The sequence below is a fragment of the Geotrypetes seraphini genome, chromosome 1 (assembly GCF_902459505.1).
Source record: "Geotrypetes seraphini chromosome 1, aGeoSer1.1, whole genome shotgun sequence".
Classification (NCBI taxonomy): domain Eukaryota; kingdom Metazoa; phylum Chordata; class Amphibia; order Gymnophiona; family Dermophiidae; genus Geotrypetes; species Geotrypetes seraphini.
In genome coordinates, this window is record NC_047084.1 from 294,258,008 (window position 1) to 294,284,222 (window position 26,215).

The window sequence follows — 26,215 nt, forward strand, 5'->3', positions numbered from 1 at the left end:
TTGCCTTCATCAGAGGTCCTAATATAAACACATTGATATTAAGAAGTGGGACTTATGATGAAAATAATGAACAATCAAGTTTAGGTGCTAAGAGCTCTTTTTCATACAGCCAAATCTCAGTTTGCGAGTGTTTTGCAAGACGAGCAAAACATTCTCGCAAATCTTGCCTCACAAACCGAGCGTTGATTTGATATGCGAGCCCTAACCCCCAAGAACCGGCATCGCTCCCCCGTCCACCCGCCCAAACCCTTACTGCGATCGGACACCGGCACGCAGCACCAACCCACAGGATGTGCCGGTGCCAAAAGAGCCTGCCAGTGATCTCTGCTGGGCCTTGAGCATCTGCGCATGCTCAAGGCCTTCTGGCTCCCGCTCTCTCCGAGATTCTAATGAGATACTCAAGGCCCAGCAGAGATCACAGGCAGGCTCTTTTGGCACCGGCACATCCTGTGGGTTGGTGCTGCGTGCCTGTGTCCGATCGCAGTAATAGTTTGGGCAGGGGGCGATGCCAGTTCTCGGGGGTGGAGTGGGCGAAGCCCATTCCCAGGGGTGATGTGGAAGTGTGCCAATGGTCTCGAGGGAGGGGTCTTTTTGGGTTGTGGAACAAATCGCTCGTGTTTCCATTCATTCCTATGGAGAAAGTTGCTTTGCTATACGAACACTTTGGTTTACGAACATGCTTTTGGAACAAATTATGCTTGCAAACCAAGGTTCCACTGTATTTGGATACCTCATTTGAATAAACCTTTTCATTTACCAATAGTTCCTGTTACATGCAGAGACTTTTGTTCCATTCTGCTTTGTTTTGGATTCACTATTAACAATAAATGATGTGCCTTACCAAAGCTGTACGACGACAGGCTGCTGTTTCTCTGTGAAGGGTTTTTTGTTACCTCTGGAAGTACGTTACTGATACCGGCACTATTGGTGGTGGTGGTACTGCTGCTGCTGCCTGACGGGATGGCACTCTCTGAGCCCAGTGAAGTGTTGGAGCTGTTCAGGGATGACTTCCGGAGCTTTCCCTTGAGGAAGAAGCCTTTAGATTTGGACTTCCTGTCCGATTCTTTCTCACGATCCTCCTCGTCACTGTCGAGCCTGCCCACACTGCTAGGAACAATGGCAGAGGCAGACTCCATATCATTCTTCTTTTTGCTTTTCATTCTGTCTTTCAGCTTCCCAAACGGGGTCCTGGGCTTGTCCTTCATAGACAAATCAAACATACTGGCTGTCATGTTGTTGCAGGTAAACTGGATGGATACCTGAATCTCACCCCTTTCTTTCTCCTTCTGGCCTGGCTTTGAATGAAGTTTGTACCACCTGAATAAGAAAAAAAAAGAAATGCACAACTAGTTCTATGCATTCAAAATCTGTTCTTAACACCTAGATGCAGACTAAAGGACATATGCATAAATATATTTTGTTGGAGTGAAGCAGCAGTCTAGTGGTTAGAGCAAAAGTGGGCTGTGAACCGGAGCAACCAGGCCTCAAATCTCACTTCTCCAACTAACATTTGATATGCAACTTCACATCTCCTGATGCTTGGGTACGTACTTAAAAATGTTTGCTTTTTGGAGGCAGAACTCAACCTGAAAAATGTTGTCAATTACTCTGAGTTAGGGCTAGAAAGATGGCCTAAAAATGGGGGAAAAAAACAAAAACCCACATTTCACTCTAAAATTTTACTGGTAATATAAGAAGTCACTTATCACTTTTTTCTAGACAGTTTGATAGGCAGTATATCAAAAATAAAAATAAACTTGAAAAAAAAAAACACCCCACTTGAAACTTAGTTCTTGAATCCTTCCCCAATTTTCCCTTACCACATTTAACAGGAAATCATCCCCACCCCCACCTTTCCTGTGCAGAATGGAGTATCAAAATTGAAACAAGGTCCCTATATCATGATAGGATATTTCTCATGACAATGGGATTGTGTACAGGTTATCATATCTTGTACTAGACCAGCATAAAAAGATGTGCCTCTGGCCCCTTCTTCACATTTGCATGGTCTTCAACTCTAACTGGCCCAGTGAAAGGTGTTTTCATTAGAGAACCAAGCACAGAACAAGAAATTCAACACGTGTTATAAGCATCTGCTGGGCAGGCAAATATAAACACATAACTAGCTGCCTGGGCATTTAGACAAATGCCTCTCTACCTCATGCCAACTGAAACAGTCACAAAGCAATTTACATGCTCACACTGTAGAGAATGACACAGAGACAAAATTCATCACCGTTCCCGTCCCCGCGGATAACTGCGGTAAACAATCTTCATGTCATTCTTTAAGGAGAGAGGGAAGAATCAGAGTATGAATGGCCTCAACCACTGACCCGCAAGCTTTGCTTTGAAGAATGCTGGTGTAGAAGGACCGAGGTTGAAATAGACACTAGAAAATGACATGGGATTATTTCCCGCGGTTATCCACGGGGACGGGAACGGTGATGAATTTTGTCACCGTGTCATTCTCTAGCTCACAGTACTGAACAGTGGCAGCAGTTTCACACAAACATCACATCTGCTTCTTCATCCTTATAAATCGGACTTTGCACTGAACGGAAAACTATTTTTACAACTGTCTTTAGCCTTTTATTCAACATCACTCTGAAAGCTCCCTGGTCTTCATCTGTTTTGTACTATTCATCTCTCCTGTCTTCCGTTTCACTTTTTTTTCCCGATATTCTTTCTGCATTATTCCTATGTGCTTTGTCTATTACTTCTGATCCTTCCCTGCCTTCCCTCTCTCCCTCTCCTCAGATCTGGCTTTCTTCCACTCCCTTGACACTCGTGTCTCCCCCCCCCCCCCCCCCAAATTATTATTATTTATTTTTTTATTTTTTTATGTGTTTATTGAAATCCAAGAACAATGCAACAAGTGAGCAATACAAAGCATCCAAAGATGTACCAATCGCAAATAGCTATCCAAAAGTACTCCTGAGAAACAGTAACATAACAGTAGCAAATGGAATACTTCAAGATTTGTATAAAGTTTTGTTATGGCGCGGGAACCTTTTTGGAACACTATGACTCCTTTGGCACGGAGTTGCCTTTTGAATTCTTGATATTTTTTGATGCTTGTATTTGTTAACATCCACGTTGTCAGTTCATTGTTTTGCTGTTTAGAGAATGACTCTGGGGTGGGAGAGGGGGACTGGGGGTGAGGGAGGCTTTCCTTTGGTGGGGGTATAGTTGTATTCGATTTTGAAAATTGTAAGAGTTTGTACTGCCTTTGTTATCTTGACTGTAATAAAAATTATTTGAACATAAAGTTTTATCTAAACCCCCATCCCCTATTATTTTTTCATTCTTATTTTACCTGCCTCTCTTCATCCTTACTTTCTCTCATCTGCTGAAACTTTCTGTGATCCAACAGATCCAAGATTTACTATCTATAGTGAGTGAGCTGGCTGTAAACAAAAGGACTAAGAAAATTACTTAAAAATAATAATAAATGAAAGCAACCAACCCCATAGTTTAGGCGGTCAGATCTCGTACAATGTTGATAGCTTAATAAACTAAATCTTACAAAAACTAATCAGTTCATTAGTGAACTGATTAGTTTTTGTAAGTTTTATGCAGATTTCAGCTCAGACCTTCTTCTATATGCTACAGTAACTAATAAACTAAATGCAAGTATTGGTGAAAGTATAGCCTGAAAAGAAATTAAGAGTTTCTTAGCCATCTCCAGCCTCTCCCATACACTGCAACTGAAAGGCTTGGTTCCAGTACCTGCTTATAAATCCGTTAGCATATAAATGCAGAAAGAATCACAGTAGAACTTAACAGCTATTGTAAAAATAACTTTTCAATCCATAGCCTGTATTGGGACAAGGGCTGTACTGAATATTCATATTCAATGTGGCCAGGATACATTATTCGTATCCGCTGAATAGTGATTCAAATTAGAATACAAATAATCCGGGGCTCTACTGTGTTAAATCCTACTGAAATAAACACTTGGGCCTAGATTCACTAACCTTCCCGATTCTGTCCGATCCATGGCAGGCCGACTAATCCACAACATGTCCTCATGCAAATGGGGGGCGATTGGAGGCACGCCCTCCACCGACCGCACGGATCGCTGGAGAGCAATTCTGACGCATGCACAGACCATCTTCTTTGCCTGTAGATGGTCTGTGCATGTTCTCCGTGCAAGGAAGAGCTGGAAACTTTTTTTTTTTTTTTTTTTAACAGAGCTGGAAACTTTGCTTTTACGCAAGCCCGTGGTTTTAACCCGTGGGTTTAAAGAGGGGCTGCACTGCGGTGTGTTCTGGAACGTAACAAAACACGCCATAGTGCAGCCCCGCTTTAAATCCACGGGTTAAAATCACGGAGTCGGGACATAGAGCAAGGTTTTTGCACAAGCGACTGATCCTCAGCAGTCGCTTGTTTTTGGATCGGCCAGCCCAGTCGGTGTGCTTCCATTTGTTTAGTGAATCGAGGCCCTTCCACGCATGCCGTTTCCCCTCATTTACATGCGTGGATTGGATCGGAGGATGATCGGCCACGAGGTTAGTGAATCGGGTCAGAGGGAAAATCGGGTCGGTACACGATCGCAAACACAATCGGTGGGCTTAGTGCAGGGGTGTCCAATGTCGGTCCTCGAGGGCCACAATCCAGTCGGGTTTTCAGGATTTCCCCAATGAATATGCATGAGATCTATGTGCATGCACTGCTTTCAATGCATATTCATTGGGGAAATCCTGAAAACCCGACTGGATTGCGGCCCTCGAGGACCGACATTGGACATCCCTGGCTTAGTGACTCTAGCCCTTGATCTCTGAATTCATGCTGCTTCTTTTATTATTTGTTATTTTAAAGCTCAATGCCTATTATTTGTATTCTTTATTCAAACTGAATAGCAATGCTATTTGGTACACCTCTAACTGGGACTATGCAAATTTTGGCAGAAATTGAATTTTAATGCAATGCATATTCATAGCAGCTATAAAATAAGCATCTTGTCCCTTTTTTTTTAATAATGTGGACAGTTATAATTGAATGGCTTGGCTTCAATAACAGCTACCACAAAGTACTGTATTCAGAAAAGTAGCCTTTGCAGGTTTGCTATGAAGGCATAACGAGGAGCACAAAGCTATTTTATGCCACTTAAACCATGACAAAGCGCCTGAAATGTACAGGGTATTCAATCTGAAGGAAAGCAGGATAAGAGGAAGGTTGATGTCAACAAATAAATACTGGCACAGTGTGTTAAGCTGCAAGTCAGTCACATGAGAGCAATCTGACTTGAGTTACAAACCTCTGAAAGAAACAGATTCAATTACTTGCTCTACAAAGACTGCTATGATTTTCCTTTTTAAAGGAAATTTTGTGGAAAGAAGTATGTTGGAAAGAAGCAGCCTGCAGTAAAATATCCCATAGTTATCTTCTCCAACTGCTCTACCACCAAACTATGCATCTCAGCTCTTCCCCTATCAGACCATCATCTGTTAACCTTCAGAACTCATCACCCTCCCCCCACCACTATCTATACTGTACATTTAGGAACATTCAGGCTATTGACCCGGATACTCTCTCCACCACTGTCTCATCCCTCCCTTCAACTACTATGTCACACAGGTATGTCAATGAAGTTTTCTCCTCCTATAATACCATTCTCTGCTCTAGATACTTTCGCTCCTCCCATTTCAAGTCCTATAAGGTGTACCAACCCCCATCCCTGGGCTGACCTCCAACATTCGATACCTGCGCTCCTCTGTTGAACATCGTTGGCTCAAATCACGCACAAGTGCTGACTTTGTACACTTCAAATTCCTGCTCATAGCCTTCCAATCTGTCCTCTCACTTGCCAAACAAGAATACTACACCCATTTAACTAACACTCTTAGCTCTAACCCTCACTATCTCTTTGGCACTTTCAACTCTCTACTCAAAGTGCTCCCACCTCCAATCCCACCAAACGATGGCAGAGTTCTTCCATGACAAGATTCATCTTGAGTTTTCAACCAGGTCACCTCCATTCAACCCCTGCCACCTTTTCCTCCTTTTCTGAAATAACTAAAGAGGAAACTGCACATTTTCTCTCCATCTCCAAACTTACTACCTGCTGCTCTGATCCGATTCCCACCCTACTCGGAACTCTCTCTCTCACTGTCATCCCCCCTATTTGTCACTGTTCCCGATGCTGTAGTTACACCTCTCCTCAAAAAAACCCTCACTAGACCCAACATCCCCCTCCAACCCATCTCCCTTATCCCCTTCTTTTCCAAACTACTTGACCGTGCTGCTCACCACTGTTGCCTAGACTTCCTTTCAACTCAAGCTATTCTTGATCCACTTCAAATTGGGCTTTCGCACATTCCATTCCACAGAAGCTGCCCTTGCTAAAGTCTCTAATGACCTGTTCCTGGCCAGATCCAATGGCCTGTACTCTACACTCATCCTTCTTGATCTATCTGCTGTCTTCAATACTGTTGATTACCACCTACTCCTCGATACACTGTCCTCGCAGGTATTCCAGGTTTCTGTTCTCTCCTGGTTTTCTTCCTATCTCTCCTATCACACTTTCAGTGTATGCAATGGTGGATACTCCTCCACTGCTATCCCACTGTCAACTGGTATATAACAAGGCTCTGTCTTAGGCCCTCTCATTTTCTCCATATATACCCCCACTCTCTCGGTGCACTGATCTCCTCCCAAGGCTTTCAATATCACCTGTAGGCTTATCATTCCCACATCTATCTCTCCACAGCAGATATCTCTACGGGAATCCAGGCCTGCGTCTCAGTCTGCCTGTCCAACATTGCTGCCTGGATGTCTCACCACCATCTAAAACTGAATATGGCTAAGACTGAGCTCCTTATCTTTCCACCTAAACTCCCCTCCCCCCGTTCTCTATTTCTGTGGACAATAGTGCTGCCTGATTCAGGAAAAAAAATTTTGATTCAATTCAGCCTATTGAATAAATTTTTCGATTCGATTTTCCTGCCCAATTGGGTGGGGGTTTTTTTTGTTTGGTTTTTTTTAACATCCTGGTGGGTTTATTTTATAACCTCTTCACCCCTTTGCCTTCTCCTAACCACACTGGTACTTTGGTGTAAACAAACAAAAAAGACTTTTCCTCTCTCTGTTAAATCCTAGCTTACATTTGCGGTCTAATACCAGCTCTGGTAGGATACACATTTCAAATCTGACATATTGTAATCACAAAACAGAAAATAAAATGAATTTTTCTACCTTTTGTTGTCTGGTCCTTATTCAAATCTTGTTGGTCCCAGGCTCTGGTTGTCTTATGATAACTTGCTTGCAAGGGTCTCCTTCTTTCTCCATCCTAACCATCTATCTTCCATCTCTGTCCTCACCTACCCCTTCCCTCCCCCGGAGGTCTGGCATCTTTCCTTTTTCTCATCTTCATCCACAGATCCACCTTTTCTCAACTACCCTTTCATCTAGCATCTCTCCCTCCTTCCCTACCACTACAGGGTCCACCATCTCTCCCTTTCTTTTCCCAACTACCCTCCTATCCAGCTCTATCCCTCCCTCCACACCATCCCTTGTGTCCAACTTCTCTCCCTTTCTGTTCCTTCCCTCCCTAAATCCCATTGCCCATCATCTCTCTCCCTCTCCTCTATTTTTAGACCCATTATTTCTTCCCCCAAAGTCCAGCATATGCACGTCTTTTTGAGCCCCCCCCCCCTCGGTGTACTTTTACACCAAGGCCCATTCCCCTGAAGGTCTGTCTCCCCTGAAGGTCTGCACCCAAGGTTTGCCTATCCCCCCTGAAGGCCTGCATCCAAGGCCTGCCTGTCCCCCCTGAAGACCTGCATCCAAGGTCTGCCTGTCCCCCCTGAAGACCTGCATCCAAGGTCTGCCTGTCCCCCCTGAAGGCCTGCATCCAAGGTCTGCCTGTCCCCCCTGAAGGCCTGCATCCAAGGCCTGCCTGTCCCCCCTGAAGGCCTGCATCCAAGGCCTGCCTGTCCCCACTGAAGGCCTGCATGCAAGGCCTGCCTGTCCCCACTGAAAGCCTGCATGCAAGGCCTGCCTGTCCCCACTGAAAGCCTGCATCCAAGGCCTGCCTGTTCCTCCTGACGTCGGAGGAGGGGGCGGAACCGTGGCAGAGACAAGTTAGCTCAGAAGACCCGATGGTAGCTTGCAAAGATCGCTAACACTAGCGATCTTATGCAGGCTGATAAAATGAGGTAAATTGATGCCGGGAACCAAACAGAAGCACTGACACTCCCCACTCGCCCTCTAAAGCAGGAGCGGCAGCGGCCGGCCAGCAAGAGGCAGTGCTGCCGATCCCCCCCGGGAGGCCGATATTTTTTGTTTTTGAATCGATTCGAACCAATTCAACCATGGCATCGATTTGAATTGTGAATTGGGCAGCACTACTCACCAGCCCCCCTGCCGATTTCAGCTTCCATCCCCAGCCCCCAAGACTCACCAGCCCCCCTGCCGATTTCAGCTTCCATCCCCAGTCCCCAAGACTCACCAGCTCCCCTGCCAATTTCAGCTTCCATCCCCAGCCCCCAAGACTCACCAGCTCCCCTGCCGATTTTAGCTTCCATCCCCAGCCCTCATTCCGATTCATTTACTTAATGGACTGGATATTAAATTGCGAGGAAGAGAGGAGAAATGTGGGGAAAGAGCCAGCCAAAAATAGTATTTGCTGCTGCATGAGGTCCACCTGCTCGCTGCTTGATTCTTCCACTCCTTTCGTTTCTTCCGATGTAACTTCTGGTTTCGCAAAACCGGAAGTTACATTAGATGGGAAGAGTCCGGCGGCGTGAAATAGCCCGAACTCATCTTGCAGCTGAATCGGTGAGTCCGGTTTTAATACAAACAAACCGATTCAAATCGTGAATCGGGCAACACTAGTGGACAATACTCTCCTCCTCCCTGTCTCATCAGTTTGCAATCTTGAGATCATATTTGACTCCTCTCTCTCCTTCTCCGCTCAGATCCAACAAACTTCTAAAGCTTGTCACTTCCTCCTCTATAACTGTCTTTCTAAGCACATTACCAAAACCCTTATCTACACACTCATCACCTCTCAGATTACTACAACTTGCTTCTCTCAGGTCTTCTATCAACCATCTCTCTCCCTTTCAATCTGTTCAAAATTCTGCTGCACAACTTAAATTCTACCAGAGCCGCAATACTCACATTACCCCTCTCCTCAAGTCATTTCATTGGCTCCCCATCCATTTCTGTATATAGTTCAAATGTCTCTTACTTACAAGTGCATTTACTCTGCAGCCTCCCCTCCCCCCAATATCTCTCCTCACTTATCTCCCCTTATATTCCCCTCCGTGAACACCGTTCATCGAGTAAGTACTCTTATCCGTACCCTTCTCCTCCTCTGTCAACTCTAGTCTCCTCCGTCCCTTCTATCTTGCTGCGTCATATGCCTGGAACAGACTGCCCAAGTCAATATGTCAAGTTCCATCTCTAGCAGTATTCAAATCCAAGCTAAAAAGCCCATTTTTTCAAGGCTTTCAACTTCTAACTCCCACTCAATGTAAGATAGCTATGTCCATCCTATCATTTTCTCTGCTAGAAACACCCCAAAAAAACCTATATGTCCTATCTATCCAAATGAGATTGCAAGCTCTTCTGAGAAGGAACCATCTAGTACAGTGGTTTTTGAACCTGTCCTGGGGGACCCCCAGTCAGTCAGATTTTTAAGATATCCCTATGGAATATGCAATAAGGTAGATTTGCATGCCTGTCACCTCTATTATATGCAAATCTGCCTCATGCATATTCCATAGGGATATCTTGAAACCCCAACTAGATGGGGGTCCTCCAGGACAGGTTTAAGAAACACTAGTCTATTACATTTTAAATGTACAGTACTGTGTAAGCCTTTCAGCGCTACAGAAGTGATAAGCAGCTGTAGTTATTGTCTTTATGTTGGGATAAATTCAGTACTTTTTTTGGATGTCCAAACCAGAGGAGCTTCCTATGTGGTTTGTTAGGAGATGGTTTAGGAAGGATCTGTGGCATAAAAAAGAAAACAAAATAAAACCTTTCCATCTGTCCCACTGTTCCCTCTCCACCACATCCAACAATTTTCCCTCTCGTCTCTCTCTTCCCCATGTATCTCTACCTCACTCCTCTCCTATCACCATGTCATCATCATCACATTTATTAACCAAAAAACCTCACAGTTCGATGCGGTTCACAAGAGACATAAAACTGATCATATTCAGTGTCCAATTTCTCTCCCTCCCTAAGCCCAACAATTCTCCTCTTTCTATTTTTCCCCCATGTGCAACAATTTTCCTTTTCTATTCCCTCCACATCTCTCTCCCTGTATTCTATGTCCCAAGTTCATGCCCCTTCCCTCCATTTGTGTCCAAGTTCATGCCCTTCCTTCCTTCGACCAAGTTCATACCCCCTCTTTCCTTTCTGTATCCCGTGTTCCCTTCTTCCCTCCCTCCATTCTATGTCCCAAGAAAGGGAAATCTACGAGGGTCATTTCATAAATAATGCACAAGTTGGCAACACTGGGGAGTGGATGATGCAATTGCAGTAAACCTCATTTCACTTTCACTTCAGTGCTTGAAGCAGCAGGATGTGTGCTTAGGAACCTTGTAATGTACAAAATGTGGCTGTGACAAGTGTGGGAAATGGAGGCTGCAGGTGTCTCGGTGCCTGTTGATGATCAGAGGTCGTAGATTAAGATTGAAACTCTACATGGCAAAAACCCAACAGAAATCCACAGTGTGTTACGTGAAGTTTGTGGTGAGTTAACAGCAGACCGTGGTACAGTTTCTCAGTGGGCAACTCGTTTTCAGAGTGGTCGTGTGAGCATAGATGATGATACAAGACCAGGAAGGCCGAAATCTACAACCGATGAACAATGTGTGAAACTCGTGGCTGATGCTCTTGAACAAGATTGACGTGCGACATGTGAGGAACTTTCTGAAACCACAGGGATTCCACCATCAGTATACTGAATTCTGACAAATGATTTAAAAGAGAGAAAAATTTCTGCATGATGGGTCCCCCACTTCTTGATTGCTGAACAGCAGCAGAGACGCTTGGACAATGCAACCGTGCTAAAACAAAGATTTGATGTAGAAAGTCAGGCATTCTTGAATCGCATTGCTGCTATTGATGAAACGTGGGTCAGAGACTTTGAGCTGGAGCCGAAATCACAGTCCGAGTAGAGAGCTCCATCTTCCCCACGACCAAAAAAATTTGACTAGCTCAAAAGTCAAAGAAATGATGATTTTTACTTATGATCATGAAGGCATCATCATCACAAAGTTCCATGTGGAAGAAGTGTCAAGCAGTGTGTTATCGTGATTTTTTGCAAAAAAAAAAAGCACAGAAAAATGCACAAAACCCGACCTCGGTTGCTCTTGGCTAGGCCACTCATTCTTCACGACAACTCTCGCCCACACATAGGGAATGTTGTTACTGAAAAACTACGCGAATACAGCTGGGAGGTGTTACCTCATGCTCCCTATAATCGAGACACGAGTCCACCAGACTTCAACCTTTTTCCAAAGTTGAAACAACCTATGCGTGGAAATCGTTTTGCAACTCTGGAAGAGCTTTTTTCTGCCGTTCTCCGAGCCATTCAGCAACTGAACAAAAACGGTGTCTTGGGTGGAATAATGAAGTTTCCCGGACATTGGGACTCAGTCACTGCAAAGCAGGGAGACTATATTGAAGGATTGTAAAGAAATACTTGGGGGAAAAAAACGTAAATTAAAAAAAAAAAAAAAATAGTGTGCATTATTTATGAAATGACCCTCGTATATAGCAGATTCTTTGCATTGTGTTCAACAGAAAAGGATATACATTTCTGTTTTTATTTCTCCAGTGTTGAAGTATTTGCTGACCCTGGCTCTAGCTGGTGGGGATCCCCAAGCACTGCCAAATGAGGACTTCCTTCAATGGTGGCAAGGACTCCCTTCTACTAAGTGTAGCAGTTGCTGCCAGCATCCTTGAACCACGGAGGTACCAGCATCTGTGGCTTATGGATGCTGCTGCTGCCTGCCAGCTTGGTAAAAAGGGATTTTTGGATACCTTCAGAGGAAATAGTCAGCTGACATAGCTTGAATGTCCTCATCAGCTGGAGTATTTATATTTTATATTTACATTGTAAGTGGGTCTCTGCCAGAGCCAAGTATGTTTTCTTCCCAATTAATATTTCCACATTAATAAAGTTACTTTGATTATTTGTAAATGTCTCTCTACCAGAACCTCTAATTCAGTAGCATAATTAAATGAAATAACTACACTTCTCCCTCCTTATTCACGAATTCCGTATCTACGGATTCGATTATTCGCGGTTTTAAATCAAAAAATGCATTTTCATTTATCAGGCTATTTTAAGCCCTGTAAGTCACCCCTTAAGCTTTACCTGGTGGTTTAGCGGGTTTTTAGGGCAGGAGCAATCTTCCCACACTCCTGCCCTGTGCAGATCGCTCACAGGAAATGGCTCGAGAGACTACGGGAGCTCAAGGCAGACATTTCCTGTGAGCAATCTGCACAGGGCAGGGAAGATCGCTCCTGCCAGAAAACCCGCTAGACCACCAGGTAAGGCTTAAGGGGGGCATTTCAGGGTTTAAAATATCCGGGGGAAGCAGGGGTTCAGGGCAGAACTGAACCAAATATTATTTGCGAGTTTTTTAATATTCGCGGGCTGGCTCAGCCCCTAACCCCCGTGAATACGGAGGGGGAAGTGTACTCCTGAATTTTATGGGGACAGGCAGGGATGGATTCAATTCCAGCAGGGATGGGCGGGGACAGATTCGATTCCAGCGGGGACAGGTTTTATTTCAGTGGGAATGGGTGGGAACGAGTTTGATTGCAGTGGTGACAGGTTTTATTTCAGTGGAAATGGGTGGGAACGAGCTTGATTTCTGACCCCGTGCAGCTTCCTATTGTTATGAACTGAGCAAGCTCTATGCATGGAGTTGTCAACTAAGAAAAGTAAATTATTTCAAAAGCTACTTAACACCAACCAAATCAGCTGTTTTCAATTTAAAAGTACATTAGAAAACTTGACACAAGGCAAGCAATAAGACTTACAACTATCTTAATGTGCAACAGCTGACTCAGCTCAGCATCCTGAGTCATTTCAGTTGAAACAGAAGGCCTTTTATTATCCCTTTCCCTTATGCCCCTCAGAGGTGATTTGGCAACTTTGGTCATGACACAATGCTGAGTTGCAGCATTGTAGGAACTGGATCACACAATCCTGTTCCTACAGTCACTTCTTTAGTCTTGGTCTGAAGGTTCTTTCTGTTAGTGAGATATACAGTGCTGAGAAGAATCTGGGTGGATGGGCACAGTGCAGATCAAACAAAGCCACACCAAATCAGCTTAGGAAAGCCACATGTTACAACAGGCAGAGGACATAAAAAAACAAAAAAAAGAGTTAGAAAGAGTGAAAGAGGTACCAAAGACTATCAGCAAAAGGGAGGGAGAGAACAACCAGAACAAGGGTATCAAGTACCCTAAGTAATCCTTCAGCCTTTCACCTTTACCTCAATTAACTTTTAATATCCAAATAACCCCCCTACCCCCAAGATTCTGATAAACTGTGGTGGCTTTCTGCATTACCTCCCCTCTCCTCCACCCTCAGGTATCTTGTTCCTTTGAAGCTTTTGTGCCTCTCTATTATTATCAAGTTTGTAGCTTGCTTTTATGGGACCCTTATTGGTCTATGTGCATGGCAAGAGAAGTTTTGGGAGACCAGGAGTGCATTTTAACCTAAGATCTTAAATAAACTGTACACTGGCCTCATGGGTAGCCCTGAGCCTCATGAGAGGCCTGCTACACATGTATACACAATGGGGGCAACTTTATTTAAGTGTTTTCTGCATGAAAAGCATGTTCTATATACTGAAGGGGCATTTTATGAAACTGCATGGTGCCATATGTGCAGAGCAACAAGACAGTACCTACTAATGTGTGCCGTGTGTAGGTATTCCTGAAGCGTAGGTTGGTCAGAGCAAAGATGAAGCTGTGATATATGAATACATTTTGTGAAATACAAAGCTACACAATTGAGAACATGTACACATTTATAAATGTGCACATCAGTATTTGTACACTAGAGGCCTGTTCTGGGAGCCTATTTTATTAAAAAACCAAAAGGAATTGACCCCAAAATATCCACAAAGAAGAAAATCCAGAGAAAACCTTTCGGTTGCAAACGCAAGCAGTGTCTCACTTCCGGCTCACCACACAATTGTTTCCCACATACTCACCTTTATAGGACCCCCAGGGACCCCTGAAGAAGACTTTTTGTCGAAACGCGGACCGTGTTGGGTCCTGTATCCCTAGCAGACTAGGTCCTTTAAGGCTCTTATGTGGATGATTTATTTTTATGTGGCTGGAATTATTTTATGTGGATGATTTCAGTGTACCTTTGGAACTTTGACACTTTCAAATAAAGTCCATTTAGGAACTTCGTCACTCCACAGTAGCCTATTTTATTAAGTCACATAGGCACCCTGCTATAAAAACCAGGCCCAAAACAAGCATCTTTTCTGTCATTTCACATAGAGGCCCCTGCTATAAAATCAACCCCTATGAGAACAATTTCCAAGACTGTATTGCAGTGGATGTGGGCATAGATGTGGGCATGAGTCCTATACTGCTGTGGCATAATATAAAAATAGACAATCAAAAGTTTTTTGGGAGGGAAAATCACAAAGGCTCAAAACTTAATACAGAGCATTCCTTTTCATAAAGATTACTAAATCTTAAAGTGGAGGGGAAAAAAAGTCCATTAAAAATAACCAACCACAATATATGTATTCTAAGGTTGGAATTTTTTTTGTTTTTTTGACAAAAGATAAGACTCCACTCATCACTCAATATCATAAGGAAACACATTAAAAAATAGAACAAGTTTTAATGTTCCATTCTTCACTTTGTTATTTTATTGCTACCACAGAGGACATTACTACTACTATTATTTATAAAACATTAATATCAAGTAGCAAACATTCTGAATATCTTATAATCACCTATTTTGCTCAAAATGGCCATTTTGGAAACAACCATGAGATGAGGACAACTCGAGTCTCCTGAAGTAGTATTGTGGTTTGGCTACTTATTGTCAGTGAGTTTTATTAAATCTGTTTCCCCTGACTAGGGTCTGTGGCGTTTTGTCGCATTTATGTTAAATCTGATTTTATAATAAATAATAATAATAACTTTATTCTTCTATACCGCCACAATCTTGCGACTTCTAGGCGGTTTATAATCAAGAGTACTGGACATTCAGCGAAATACAATAAGTAGATATTCAGAGGAAATACAGAGATCAGAGACCTCAGGAGGCAATAGTATAGAAATACAATTTGCTGAGCGAAAATGTAATATGTACATTTTAGTAGGTAATGTCCGACAGGACCTGTTGGGGATAAATAGCAACGTAAAGTTACGATAAGATGAAGATAACAGATTATATTTATAACAATGCTGTAAGTTCAGGTGGAATAGGGAGGGGGGAGGGAGAGGGAGAGCGGGTCAATTGTTTAGGTATTTCTGGAACAGGTATGTTTTTAGGCGTTTCCTGAATTCCCCGGAAGTAAAACCTGGATGTCTCAATCTGTTCTCCTTTTTCTAGAGCCGTATGGTAACCCTAAGCATTTCTTGCTGGTCTGACTGAAGGACCCTGAATAACCCCTGATCTCTTGACCTTGGCTTAGAACTATTTTCACTCACCGACCACAAATCCTCCTTCAACACCTGCAAAATAAAGTGGCCAGAGTCCAAGCCTTGATTATCCTTGCTTTACAGATAATCAACTTCAATAGCAGTGTACTGCATCACAGCCATTCGTGCACTATGCACACTGGATTTCAAAAGTAGCACCAACACAGGAAGCCTGGACAGCAACTTAAGTGCTGGTAGGTGTTAAAAGTTTAGGCGCACTGCCGTTTAGGTCAGGGTTTTCTTGGCCTAAATGAGTGCACCTAAGTCAAGCCATAAGAACATAAGAATAGCCTTACTAGGTCAGACCAATGGTCCATCAAGCCCAGTAGCCCGTTTTCACAGTGGCCAATCCAGGTAACTAGTACCTGGCCAAAACCCAAGGTACCGATACAGGGCAAGCAGTGGCTACCCCGTGTCTTTCTCAATAACAGACTATGGACTTTTCCTCCAGAACTTATCCAAACCTTTATTAAAACCAGCTACATTATCCGCTCTTACCACATCCTCTGGCAATGCATCCCAGAGCTTAACTATTCTGAGTGAAAAAAATTTCCTCCTCTTTGTTTTAAAATTATTTCCATGTAGCTTCATTGAGTGTCCTCTAGCCGTTCTAATCCACTCAGGATTTTGTAGACTTCAATCATATCTTCCCTCAGCCATCTCTTTTCCAAGATGAAAAGCCCTAACCGTTTTAGTCTTTCCTCATACGAGAGAAGTTCCATTCCCTTTACCATCTTGGTCGCTCTTCTTTGAACCTTTTCTAGCATCACTATATCTTTTTTGAGATAAGGAGACCAGAATTGAACGTAATACTCCAGATGAGGTCCACCTCGAATCCGCCCGTAACCAGGCCTACTTGCTGGTAAGGTGCTTTAGTGTAGACGCCTACTGGCTAAATAATTGAAAGCGCCATTAAAATTTTTTTTTTAATTATCAGCGCTGATTAAGTGTGGCGTCGTGGTTAGAGCTACAGTCTCAACACCCTGAAGGTGTGGGTTCAAACCCTGCAATGCTCCTTGTGACCTTGGGCAAGTCACTTAATCTTCCACTGCCCTAGGTACATTAGACAGATTGTGAGCCCACCTGGATAGATAGGAAAAATGCTTGAAGTACCTCCTGTATCTAAATCGCTTTGAGTGTGGTTGTAAAACAAAAAAAAAAAAAAAAAAAAAAAAAAGCAGTATGTCAGTCCCAATCCCTTTCCTTTCCAACCTAGGTAGGTTAGGCGTGCTGATCTAGACAACTAACTTTACATGTCTTTTATAGAATCAGGGCCTATGTGACCAGGGACAACAATCTGAAGGATACTCGGGAGTAGTACTGTCCAATTTCTGATTTGAATAGATTCAAATTGATTAAAAAAAAAAAAAAAATTAGCCTCCTGATTTAGTGACTGACCCTCCCCCCTCGCCCCCTAAAGCAGGAATGGCAGCGCTGCCTCTTGCTTTGGGAAAAACACTCAATCGGGCAGGAATATCGAATTGAAAAATCGATTCAATAGGCTGAATTGAAATTTTTTTCCCGAATCGAGCAGCACTACTTGGGAGGAACAGATGCTCCTCCCCCCCCAGCTTCCATATACAAGTATTACAGTCTGAGTATGTTGAGCTATCTCCTCCAAAAACTCACTTTCCCCTCTGCCGTTCTGGATTTTTCACCTCACCTCGCCCCCCCCCCCTTAAGTATTTAATTATTTGCCTTTCTATTTTCAATTTCAAAGTGAGTTATGCTTTAGATACAATAGGCCTTCTGTCCTAGAGGGCTCACAACAGATGTTTGTTCCTAAAGCAACAGTGGATGAAGTGATTTTGCCCAAGGACACCAAGCAACTGTAGGTGAGGCAGGCTTTGAATCTCTGTTTCCTTGTTTCTCCATCAGGTCATTCCTCATCAAATTACTCAAAACTTCCAAAGATTTTTTTTAAGCAGCTACGTGTTTTGTGAGAAGTTCTAATGAAGAGTGAAATCTGATTCTGAAATAAACTGGATAAATAAGAGTAATATTTTAGAGATTCTACATTTCTCTATCAAAATGTCAAGGAAGCAAAAAGATCCATTATGGAAATCCATCAGGAAAGTGGGATGTGGACTAGAACAAGGCTAGTGTTAAATCCCAGCGATGAAGTAAAAATAAAATCTTAACATAGCAGCCATTATTTCACATTACATAATTACTTTGCTTTAATTAACCTAATTAAAAGTAGCAGCAGCATAACAGAACTTGTTATCTTGAGCAAGTCATTTATCTCTAAACTGGATCAGGTACAAAATTAGATTGTAAGCTTTCTGGGGACAGAAAAATACCTACTGCACCAGACTTTGGGCTAGATTCACTTAAGCCCATCGATCAAGTCCCAACCACTTAGTAACCCCGACCCGATTCTCTAACCTGCCTCTCGATCCAATTCCCATCCGTGCATGCAAAGGAGGGAAGGGACATCCAAAAGTAGGGAAGGCAGCTATTCACAAAAAAAAGTAAGAAACTCCGACTGGGCTGCCTCTCTGCTCTGCAGCTGTGAAATCTACTTCCCCCAAAGCAACTGCCAAGCACAGTAGACACCGGTACCCGTGAGATGCCGCCTGCTCCCGTGTATAGGGAGTAATGTCGCCGGGTGACGAGCGCAGCTGGAGACAGCAGCAGCGGAAATAGCACCCGGGAAAGGGGGGGGGGGGTGGAGACACACGTTTGTTTCTCGGTTTCCACAAAGATCTGCTCGTGAACAATCCACATGTTTTAATTGCAGAGTACTTTGGTATGGAATCTCATTTTTGCTGGACAGCGTGTTGTTTGGAAAAGAGCTGACCGTGTTGTGGGGGTGATTACTTCCAGAAATTCAAGTGCACTAGTACAAATTGCTAGGGCAGGCTCCGGATTTCAGGCGCTAACAATGCAATACGTGCTTATTGAACTAGGCGAGCAACTAACTGCAAATGGATAAAAAAATTTTAATAAAACTCACTGGGACAAGTGCATGCGTAGACCATCTACAGCAAAGAAGATGGTCTGTGCATGCGTCAGGATCGCTCTTCTGCGATCCGTGTGGTCAGTTGGGGGCGTTCCTCCGATCGGCCTACTTAGCATGAGGACGTATTATGAATCGGGAGCCTGGACACAGATCAGACACGGACTGGAAAGGTAAGGAGGGCTTAATGAATCTAGACCTTTTACTTTGAGGTTTAACTGAAAAATGTGTGAACTAAATCTAAACCTGTGATCTCACAGTTTATTTCTAAAGATCAACATATGGAATAAAGTCTTCTTGCAGGTCAGGAGAAAGTAAAATAAAGAGCTGCAAATAACAGTCACTCTCCTGCAGGTTCCTCTTCTTTGATAAAACCACTACCATGGCCACCAGAGGCTACAGGTATTAAGTTTTCATCTGATATGTACAGTAGAGAATGACACGGAGACAAATTTTCCCCATCCCCGCAGGAATTCATTTTCCCGTCCCTGTGAGTTCTTTTCCTGTCCCATTTCTGCAAGCTCTCATCTGCACAAACCTCAAACACTTTAAAATCAAAAGTGTTCAAGGCTTGTTCGGTTAAGGCAGAGCTTACAGGAATGGGGCAGGGACAAGGACAGAGACAAAATTCACAGGGACGGGACGGGGAAATTGAGTTCCTGCGGGGAAAATTTTATCCCCGTGTCATTCTCTAATGTACAGAACCAGCCCAACAATATCTGATGCCCTTGGCAAACCTTTTACTTTACCCTCCCCCTATAGTCCAGCATCTCCCCTTTCCCTTCTTTCTACTCCCAAGGGGCCAGTACCCACCTTTCTACTCCTACCCTCCTCATTCACCATCTCTTCTCCCTACCTCCCATGTCCAGCCTCTCCCCCCTCTTTCCTGCCCTGCTGCCCTATGCCTTTCTGGAGCCATGCCAACATTGCAACAGACTCCATGCCAAGGTGGGCCCTTAAACACAAATCCATGCTCAATACTGCCGCATCACACCCTCTCTTCCTCCCAACACAGAAAACACTGGATTTTATAGAAGTACTGCAGCACTATTTGAGGTAGAGATCCCTTTGGGATCAGTGGAGAGGACTACAGTACTGGACTGTCTAGTTGCAAATTTTATATTTAAAATAAAGCCTCCACACAAGAAGTTCAGCATTATACCGAGGCTCACACAGTTGAAAAGGAAATCTTTTTACCTCTTTAATGCGGTTGACATGTTATGCAGGGTTAAAGGGCTTTGCTTTCCTTCCTCTGGATTATGACAATGTCCCACTTGCGAGTAGCCCAAGAATGGATAAACTGTGCCGATTCTAAGCAGGTAACCAAGTAACCGTCCTTGTGTTCCATCCACCTATTCCCCCCCCCCCCTCCTCTCCTTTTGTGATATCGATCAGTTCTATGAGCTCCTGATTCTCATGCAGTGCTATTTTAAAACTATTTCACAGTTTGGTACTATACTTCTCCCTCTGTATTCACGGTTTCAGCATTCACGGTTTCGATTATTCACGGTTTTTAGTTTGCTCCCCCAAAGTTACATCAGCTTGCATAGAGAAATTGCTGATTGCAAGCGTTTACAGAGAAAATCGCCGATTCCCAGCACTTTCTTCACCATGCTTTGCCTCTCCTTCAGGAACAGGCCAGGTCTCCCACCATGTTATTCGCGGTTTCACCATATTCACGATGGTTTTTAATAGAAAACAGTGAACATGAAAAAGTTATTTGCAGTTTTTCTGTATTTGTGGTTCTGTTAATCCCTTATCACAGCGAATATGGAGGGAAAAGTGTATAGCCCTTAAAGACCTACAGGGGTAAAGTTGTGGCCTCAGCCAACAGGGCTTTAGTACCAAACTTCACAGTAGGTTCTTGCCCAGCCTCAGCCAAGTCATATTATTTATTTGTTCAAATTTCTATACTGTTCTCCCAGGGGAGCTCAAAATGGTTTACATGAATTTATTCAGGTTCTTAAGCATTTTTACCTATCTGTCCCAGTGGGCTCACACTATCTAATGTAGCTGGGGCAATGGGGGGATTGAGTGACTTGCCCAGGGTCACAAACAGCAGCGTGGTTTTGAACCCACAACTTCAGGATACTGAGGCTGTAGCTTTAACCACTACACCACCTCTACTGCTTTCACTTTCATTGGGTAACGTTATACAGTAATTATTCACAGAGATAACCTAATAAAATTTGAAGCCCCATAATGGATAGTATAATTAAAAAATTATTATATAATATGCAAACATCATCATGTGCAGTTAATTGCACGTGTTGCTGATGTTCTACAGTATTAAGGAACAATATGGTTTTGTTTGAAGGAGCCAATATCTCCACTTCTCCAATACAGTTGATTAACAAAAGCAAGGGCAGAACCCTGTTTGAGAAATGAAAATATTAATATTTTCTAATGGTGTTAAGTGTTGCAGAACAACACAAAGGGGGTGAACACTTAGATAATACATTTAATCAGGTGTGGTTAAATAACTACAGAGAAACTATAATGATATTACTAATACATTTAATTCTAACAAGGCAGGGGTCACACAGGGGTCACTAAAGAGGTAACATTATAAAGAATATATTAATAAAGTGGCAATGAAAGACTTGCAAAAGAGGCAAAAACTCATAGCAATTTATTTAGGTACATCAAAAGCAGAAAACCTGTGAAGGAATCTGGAACCGTTGGATGATCAAGGAGCGAAAGAGGCGCTCAGGGAGGCTAAGGCCATAGCGGAAAGACTGAATTAATTCTTTGCTTCTGTCTTCACGGAAGAAGTTGTAAGAGATCTACCTGAACCAGAAACGGTTTTCAAAGGTGATGATGCGGAGGAACTGAAAGAGATCTTGGAGAATCTGGAAGATGTACAGAGACAAATCGACAAAGTTAAAGAGTGATAAATTGCCAGGACCGGATGGTATACATCCCAAGGTATTAAAAGAACTCAAACATGAAATTGCTGACCTGCTGTTAGTGATCTGTAACCTGTTTCTAAAATCGTCTGTAGTACTTGAAGATTGGAGAGTGGCCAATGTTACATCAATTTTTAAAAAGGACTCCAGGGGAGATCCGGGAAATTACAGACCGGTAAGTCTCACTTCGGTGCCAGGCAAAATGGTAGAAACGATTATAAAAAACAAAATTGTGGAACACGTAGACAAACATGATTTAATGAGACAGAGTCAGCATGGGTTTAGCCAAATTTGCTTGACTTCTTTGAAGGTGTGAATAAACATGTGGATAAAGGTGAGCCGGTTGATATAGTGCATATAGATTTTCAGAAAGCTTTTGATAAAGTTCCTCACAAGAGGCTCCTCAGAAAATTAAAGTGTCATGGGATAAGTGGCAAAGTTCAGTAGTGGATTAGGAATTGGTTATCGGATAGAAAACAGAGGGTAGGGTTAAATGGTCATTTCTCTCAACGGAGGAGAGTAAACAGTGCAGTGCACAGGGGTCTGTACTTGGACCAGTGCTATTTAACTTATTTATAAATGATCTGGAAATTGGAATGACGAGTGAGGTGATTAAATTTGCAGATGACACTAAACTGTTCAAAGTTGTTAAAATGCATGCAGATTGTGAACAATTGCAGGCAGACCTTAGGAAATTGAAAGACTGGGTGTCCAAATGGCAGATGAAATTAATGTGGACAAATGCAAAATGATGCACATTGGGAAGAATAACCTGAATCACAGTTACCAGATTAGTGCCCAAGAAAAGGATCTGGGTGTCATGTAGACAATAAGATGAAATTTTTTGCCCAATGTGCGGCAGCAGCCAAAAAAGCAAATGCCATGCTAGGAATTATTTAAAAAAGGGATGGTTAACAAGACTAAGAATGTTATAATGGCCCTACATCACTCTATGGTGCGACATCATCTGGAGTATTGCATTCAATTCTAGTCTCCTTATCTCAAGAAAGATATAGCGGCGCTAGAAAAGGTTCAAAAAAGAGCGACCAAGATGGTAAAGGGGATGGAACTCCTCTTGTATGAGGAAAGACTAAAATGGTTAGGGCTCTTCAGCTTGGAAAAGAGACTGTTTAGGGGAGATATGATTGAAGTCTACAAAATCCTGAGTTTAGTAGAATGGGTACAAGTGGATCGATTTTTCACTAGACTAGGGGACACTCGAAGTTAGAGAAATACTTTTAAAACCAATTGGAGGAATTTTTTTTCACTCAGAGAATAGTTAAGCTCTGGAACGTGTTGCTATTGAATGTGGTAAGAGCAGATAGCATAGCTGGTTTTAATAAAGGTTTGGACAAGTTCCTGGAGGAAAAGTCCATAGTCTGTTATTGAGAAAGACACAGGGGAAGCCACTGCTAGCATAGAATATTGTTACTCCTTGAGTTTTGACCAGGTACTAGTGACCTGGATTGGCCACTGTGAGAACGGTCTACTGGACTTGATGGACCACTGGTCTGACCCAGTAAGGCTATTCTTATGTTCTTATTTTAAAAGGTAAAATTCTAGAAGTTTGTCTAATATTATGTGCATATGACAATAAGAAGTATTGCTGACTCAAAAGATGGGAGGAGGGCATTCCTGAGACATTGAATACAATGCCTACAGTCAAGTGAACATTGTATTAAGAGGAGTCAGCAGAATTAACCATAAGGACTATTGTTTAAAAAGATGGTCTAAGCATGTCACGTGAGGGGCGAGTATGTGAAAGGAGGGAACAGTGCCCAAATATGGGCAGCTATAAATATGTACACTATATTTATATGATCCCGAGTGGTATAGAATACAATATCAAATATAAATAGCAAACTCCACTCAATAGGAGAAGTGCACTATACAGGAAAAGGCCTCAGAGATGGAACCTATGCACAGTCACAGACTGGGAAATTCAGCATAGCTTATCATCTCCTAGCTCCAATCATTGGCCTAAAAACCTGTTTTTTATTTTTATTTATACTTTAGTAATCCTATACTTATTATTTAAAGCATTTTTTTAGGATTTTTAAAGTTTTTTAATTTACTTAACAACACCATTAAAGGTTCACTCTTAAAACAAGAAAAGTCTTATATGTGTTCTATCATGCTATTTCAGCGCACTCATCCATGAAACTGAGAAAAGTTGTTTTAAAGTTGAAATTTCAAAAAAACGCCACTTATCTGAAGATGATAGTAGCTTGAAAACATGCCAGGGCAACAATAACTCAAGAGAGTGCCGACGCGGCCAGCGTTTCGCGGGTCAGTATTTTCATCCGCTGCGTCAGGGCCAGTGTGATGGCATTATAGGCTTTTACTAACGATGTCTCATCAACGATTCTCAGTTTTTAGGCCAATGATTGGAGCTAGGAGATGATAAGCTACGCTGAATTTCCCAGTCTATGACTATGCGTAGGCTCCATCTCTGAGGCCTTTTCCTGTATAGTGCACTTCTCCTATTGAGTGGAGTTTGCTATTTATATTTGATATTGTACAGCTATAAATATGGTCAGGGTCTGAAGAATAAGGGGTGGAGAGATAGGAAGTAAGTGTAAAGGATTTGAGAGTTTGTGAACTGTACTGCTCTCCCCAATGAGCAGATAGACAGGAGGGGCTAACTAAAGATTGTACAAACTATATATTCAATGAATGTACTATGCCAGGTGTGTGCATCTTGCCCATTTCTGTGCAGAGAGCACCCATTTTGGGCCCAAAAAGTAAATTATATTGCTTTATTTTACTCAAAGTCACTCAAAGTCTTACTCATCTTGTGAGCAGTGCTTTTCTCACAACTGTAATCTAAAAAAACCCACTCGTGAACTTTAAGTTGCCTATTAACCATCACCACTTTCACTGCAACACAGATAACATAGCAAATGACAGCAGATAAAAAGATCTGCATGATCCATCCAGTCTGTCCAATAAGGCAGCAAGAACCACATCCGCCACTCTGTACAGGTTATAGTCATTTATGATTAAACACTTGTTGGCAATTTTACCATCATGCCAACCACATATAGGCAATTAAATACGATGCAGTTTTGGAACAATATAAATTAAAGCTAAAAGTATGCTAATTTGCTATTTTCAAAGTTTAAGATGTCTTCCCTTTCATTCCCCCGAGATGCCCAGCATTTTCACTCATAGCTTATGATAAAGGGATATACAGTCCAAAAACCCACGACAAATATAGCAAAGCGTTTGTGTAGCCACGCAGCTCCAGCAGTGATACGATACAATTTTGAAGCGCTTTTTTATTTTACACCATAAAGCATTTTTTCCTTCTGATAAGTGTTCCAGCGCCATCTATTATCATCTATATCCTTGAGGCAGGCTTCGTCTCTGAAGCCAAAACACGGACTGTGTCGGGTCTGGAAGGATACCAAGGAAAGAGTGTTTATCATATATGTTGTATGTCTCAATAGGCAATTGAATTCAATAAACTCATTTTTATTTCAAGCTGATGTGTACATTTCCTTCTCCCGCTTATCTTCTTTGCAAAGTGATATATAGCAACATAGAAATTGATCTTCACCTGTCTTTTGCCATTTGCAGAACACTGACTGTCATTCTCTACACAGAAGTCTATTTGACATTGGTCTTAGCTCCCAACATACATAACACCAACAGCCTTAATTTGCTTCCATCACCTGTGTTTATCCCACAGATTCTTGAATTCCCTCACTGTTTTTGACTCCATCACCTCTGCCAGAAGAGCATGCCAATCATCCACTGCCCTCTCTATGAAATAATTCTAAGTTTACCACACTGCAAACTCAATTCATGCCCTCTAGTTCTATCGCCTCCATGTCTCTGGAAGAGATTTGTATGTTAATATCTTAAATGCATAATCTCCTCTTTCTCTCTCTAGCGTATACATATTCAGGTCGTCCAATCTGTTCTCATACATCATTTGGCACAAACCCTGTAGCATTTTTGTTGCTTTCCTCTGAACCATCTCAAGATGGATCCTACAGTTTTCAGCCTTCACTCTGAATTATGTGCAAACCTGACTTGAAAATAAGTTACTCCTATTCTCAAGTTTGTTTCAGATGACCCACACAGTCTTCTAAAGATCCCCATTACACAAAACTTAGATCTCTAAGGGTTTAAGAATATAAGAATTGTCGCTGCTGGGTCAGACCAGTGGTCCATCGTGCCCAACAATCCGCTCATGCGGCAGCCCTCAGGTCAAAGACCAGTGCCCTAACTGTGACTAGCCTTACCTGTGTACGTTCTGGTTCAGCAGGAACTTGTCTAACTTTGTCTTGAATCCCTGGAGGGTGTTTTCCCCTATAACAGCCTCCGGAAGAGCATTCCAGTTTTCTACCACTCTCTGGGTGAAGAACTTCCTTACATTTGTACGGAATCTATCCCCTTTTAACTTTAGAGAGTGCCCTCTCATTCTCTCTACCTTGGAGAGGGTGAACAACCTGTCTTTATCTACTAAGTCTATTCCCTTCATTATCTTGAATGTTTCGATCATGTCCACTCTCAGTCTCCTCTTTTCAAGGGAGAAGAGGCCCAGTTTCTCTAATCTCTCACTGTACAGCAATTCCTCCAGCCCCTTAGCCATTTTCATCACCTTTCTCTGGACCCTTTCGAGTAGTACTGTGTCCTTCTTCATGTACGGCAACCAGTGCTGGATGCAATATTCCAG

The 26,215-nt window shown here is 42.6% G+C and overlaps 1 protein-coding gene across 1 annotated transcript in view; it reads right to left on the reverse strand.

Moving 5' to 3' along the window:
* The window catches only part of RAB11FIP5 (RAB11 family interacting protein 5), a 222,345-nt gene that overhangs the window by 123,072 nt on the left and 73,058 nt on the right, over positions 1 to 26,215 (reverse strand). The window contains exon 2 of the mRNA XM_033953658.1: positions 842 to 1,317. Within this exon, the coding sequence (XP_033809549.1) occupies positions 842 to 1,317 (476 nt within the window). The remainder of the gene's footprint in view (positions 1 to 841; positions 1,318 to 26,215) is intronic.